Source organism: Castor canadensis, chromosome 3 (genome assembly GCF_047511655.1).
Source record: "Castor canadensis chromosome 3, mCasCan1.hap1v2, whole genome shotgun sequence".
Classification (NCBI taxonomy): Eukaryota; Metazoa; Chordata; class Mammalia; order Rodentia; family Castoridae; genus Castor; species Castor canadensis.
Window position 1 is genome coordinate 199434078 of NC_133388.1, and position 3462 is coordinate 199437539.

Genomic DNA, 3462 nt, shown 5'->3' on the forward strand with positions numbered 1-3462 from the left:
TGTGCGGGGACACTCTCTAGCCTTGGTTCTCCATAAAGCTGGTGGGGGTAGGAGGGAAAAGCAGATCCTAGCCCAGGAACCTCATATGCTGTACCAGGAGAGTAGCCAGCCAGGGGCAGGGGCAGCCAAGTCCCGAGGATTGCTGACCCACACATCATAGATGCTCTTGTTGGGTGGCACCCCCTGGAAGAGGGAGTCTAGATCCCAGACCAGCCCCTGGGACCCTTGGGATTCAGGAGCTACCCTCCAGAAAGCTGGGCTGGTTGAAGGGGGGCACCCTGGACAAGAGGTGGGTGGTAATGTGGTCAAGGGTATTACCACATTGGGAGTGTAGATAGGTAAGTAGGAGGTAGGCAGCTGTCCCCACAGGGAGGCCCTGCATCCCCCATTGGACAGTCCCCCAGGGTCTGGAGTACCCTGCAGTAAGTGGAGGGGCCAGGTCCTAGGCTCTGGGGAGAGGGGGGATGGCCTGATAACTGCCCCCTGGGAAGTCTCCCCCTCCATTCTTGTGGGCCCTGGGAGGGGGCAGAGGGGCCACAGAGGCCTCTCGGAGGAGAGCACGGGTGGAGTGGGCACCACCTCCTCCCCACTGGACCCCGTGCCTGCCTGAGCCGGGTTGCTCTGTCCAGCCTGGGTGGGCTGCTGGGACCAGGTTGCCTCCTCCCTAGGGTCTCCTAGCAGGGACTTGATGCTGAAGTCCTCCCTGGGCGGCGGCGGGGGGCTGGGCGGTCGGTAGGGTCGACCGTGCAGCACGTAGGGGCTCAGGTCCTTGGCGAACGATCGGCAGGCACCGCGGTTCTGCCAACGCCTGCATAAGGCGGTGTTCTGCAGGCGCAGCGCCTCGGCAGGGATGAGGTTCACGTCGACCGCCCAGAAATTGCCCTTAGCCTGGGGCTTCGCGGGGTCCTTGGGCACCTGGGGGGGTGGTAGGTTTGGATGGGGGCCTCCCGGACTCCGGATGCTCAGGGTTTCGCGCCCGCCCCGCCCCCGGGCTCCGACCTTCTCCTGCCCCACCTTGCGGAAGCACCGGTTGGAGGAAAGGTTGTGGCGGATGGAGTCCTTCCAACCCTCGTAGTCGTCCCTGAAGAAGGGGAACACAGCCTGGACCTGACGAATGATCTGAAACCAGGCAATGGCCAAGGCCGTGAACTGAGGGGCGCGGTACCCCACCCCTCCCCCAAACCCCGGCTCATGGGCGCCTCCTTCACAGAGGACCACTTCTGTGCCTGGGGGCAACGTCGGGCAATAGTGTTGTGAGAGAAGAGTCGCGCCTGAACCCCTCACTCTCAGGAGCAGTCTCAGTGGCAGAGATGGGTGGACTAGGTGGGGGTGGAAGCCGGGCCTGAGCCTAAAGAGGAACATGGGGAACGAGTTCCGGAAAGATCCCAACCACCGAGCGTGAGGGAACATAGGGAACCCTCTCACCTGGGCCAGTTTCAGCCTGCGGGAGGGTGCGGCCTGAATCACCAAGGCAATCATAGCCAAGTAGGTGTAGGGGGGCTTGTCATGACGCAGGTATCTCTTCTTTCTCCTCTTGGGGGTCTTCGAAGGTGACTCTGCCTCAGGAGGTCCCAGGCGGGAGTTGCTGCAAGGCCCCATGCAGGGGAGGCATGCAGCGTGAGCAGGGTCCTGGCCTAGTGAAGGGCTCAGAGCAGAGGGGCTGTGTGGTGAGGCTGGGCCGGGGCCTGAAGCCGGGCAGGGGCTGGCCGGCCGGGCCCTTTATCATTCGGATGGAAGGGGGAGGGGAGGGAGGAAGGGCTGTGGGGGAGGGGAGCCTACGAAGGCTGCCACAATTAGCAGGTTTCGGTTAATCTGGAAGGGAGGGGCAGAGAGGATTCCAGTGGGACTTCTGTTGACCTCCTGAAGCAATAGTCCTAACACCCAGATTGCCCTTGGGTGCCTGGGCAGTCCCCACAAGTTGGAAGGAAAAGCTCTTGGAAGGGGCCCATATCCGGGATTACTTTGCCTGAGCCAGGACTCGTGCTCCCATTTAACAGATAGGCAGTGACTTGTCTAACCAAGCTGCCACGGAGGGGTGGGGGTTCACGACAGAGTAACCAGTAGAACCTGGGCCCGAGGGTCTGGATGTCCATCCAGGACTTGATCAAGAAGTTTTCTTGGAGAGAAAGGCCATAACCAATCCCTCCACCCCAAGCAAAAGGAGGTTGGTTAGTGCACTCTGGTTTTCCCAGGAGAGTGCTACAGAGCCCCTCACCTTCTCTTCCCTGGACATCTGATCTGTGGTCCTGCCTTGGGATCAGTCAGCCTCAGAGCCCAGGTTCTTCTCATCACACTTGGGTGGGTTTGCCCACAAGGGTCTCAGGGCCTGGGCATAAGGTGCTGTTCCTAGACCTGCAGCAGCACTTCATTAGCAATATAAGTGCTTCCCTGCCCTCCCCCACACACACTGGGAGTTCAACTCAGGATTTTGTGCTTGCAAGGCAAGTGCTTTAATGTTTGAGCCACACCTCCAGCCCCCTATAAGCGCTGTAAGAATTCACCTCTTCCTGTGTCAGGGCTGAAAACCTGCAGCATGTAGTGGGTGTCCAGTGTCTTGAAGTGCTGAGGGAAGGCATGGACCATGAGTACACTGGAGGAAGGAGCCTGGTGCCAACATAGAAGACAAATGGGTTCCATACTGCTCCTCTTCACCCCACTCCTATCTGGGTTGTGCCTCTATCTCAGACTCCTTTCAGACCACACCTGGCTTATTCTTAACTCCTGTCTACCTCTACCCCTCAAGGCCCTCTCTCCTCCTTTCCATTCCCAGGGCTCCAGTTGAGGGGTCCTTGTATCTCACCAGGCTAGCATCTGTGGCCTCAGTCCCACTTGGAAAAGAAGTTCTGTCCTATCTGAAGGGTCCCTCTCCACTGGTCCTCCCTTGCTTCCAGGATAAAGCCTCGCCCCTTGCTGTAGCGTTCAAGACTCTGTTCTGGCAGCTCTTCTCTGATCACATTCTCCCAGGCCCCCCAAACACCTCCCAAACTGCTGCCCTTTCCTTTGGTGCAGACCCACCCAGAGAATGCAGAAGCCTTGGCACAAGTACTTCCCTCCTCCTACCCATGGTGCCTGTGCTTTTTATTACTATTATTATTATTTTCCATGCTGGCTTCGAACCGCGATCCTCCTGACCTCAGCCTCCTTAGTAGATAAAATTACAGGCGTGAGCCACCGGCCCTTGGCTGATGCCTGTGCTTTGGACGGTGGACTCTTGCCCTTCATTCATATTTATGCCCAGCATAAACAGATGACCTAAAAAACCCTAGATGACCACTCATCTGCGAGCATTGGACCACTGCCCTTCCCGCCCAACCCGGGCGAGGACGTCTGCGCCGCGTAAGCACAGCGTATACAGGTCCCAGCGTCCACTAAGCTGTAGGGAGCAAGGCACCACCCCTGGCGGTAGTTCCTCAGGCTCCGCCCCTTGTGTGTGACCACGCCCCCGGCTCCCACGGGACACCG

General features: G+C 59.0%; 1 protein-coding gene across 1 annotated transcript; it reads right to left on the reverse strand.

Annotated features, from left to right (window-relative positions):
- Nucleotides 1-13: 13 nt before the first annotated feature.
- Foxh1 (forkhead box H1) lies at nt 14-1599 on the reverse strand. The gene is made up of 3 exons (XM_020171018.2): nt 1426-1599; nt 1015-1119; nt 14-915 (listed from the first exon to the last, which is right to left on the reverse strand). Exons 1-3 carry the CDS (start codon nt 1597-1599, stop codon nt 82-84), a joined length of 1113 nt encoding a protein of 370 aa, XP_020026607.2. The 3' UTR covers nt 14-81.
- Between the last annotated feature and the right edge of the window lie 1863 nt (nt 1600-3462).

What these genes read in the sequence shown, in the direction of transcription:
- Foxh1 (XM_020171018.2), bottom strand. Translation starts at nt 1,599, where the DNA reads ATGGGGCCTTGCAGCAACTCCCGCCTGGGACCTCCTGAGGCAGAGTCA. An exon ending in GCAGGCTGAAACTGGCCCAG is followed by an intron (nt 1,120 to 1,425) that starts GTGAGAGGGTTC and finishes GCCTGGTTTCAG; the next exon opens with ATCATTCGTCAGGTCCAGGC. An exon ending in CCAACCGGTGCTTCCGCAAG is followed by an intron (nt 916 to 1,014) that starts GTGGGGCAGGAG and finishes CCACCCCCCCAG; the next exon opens with GTGCCCAAGGACCCCGCGAA.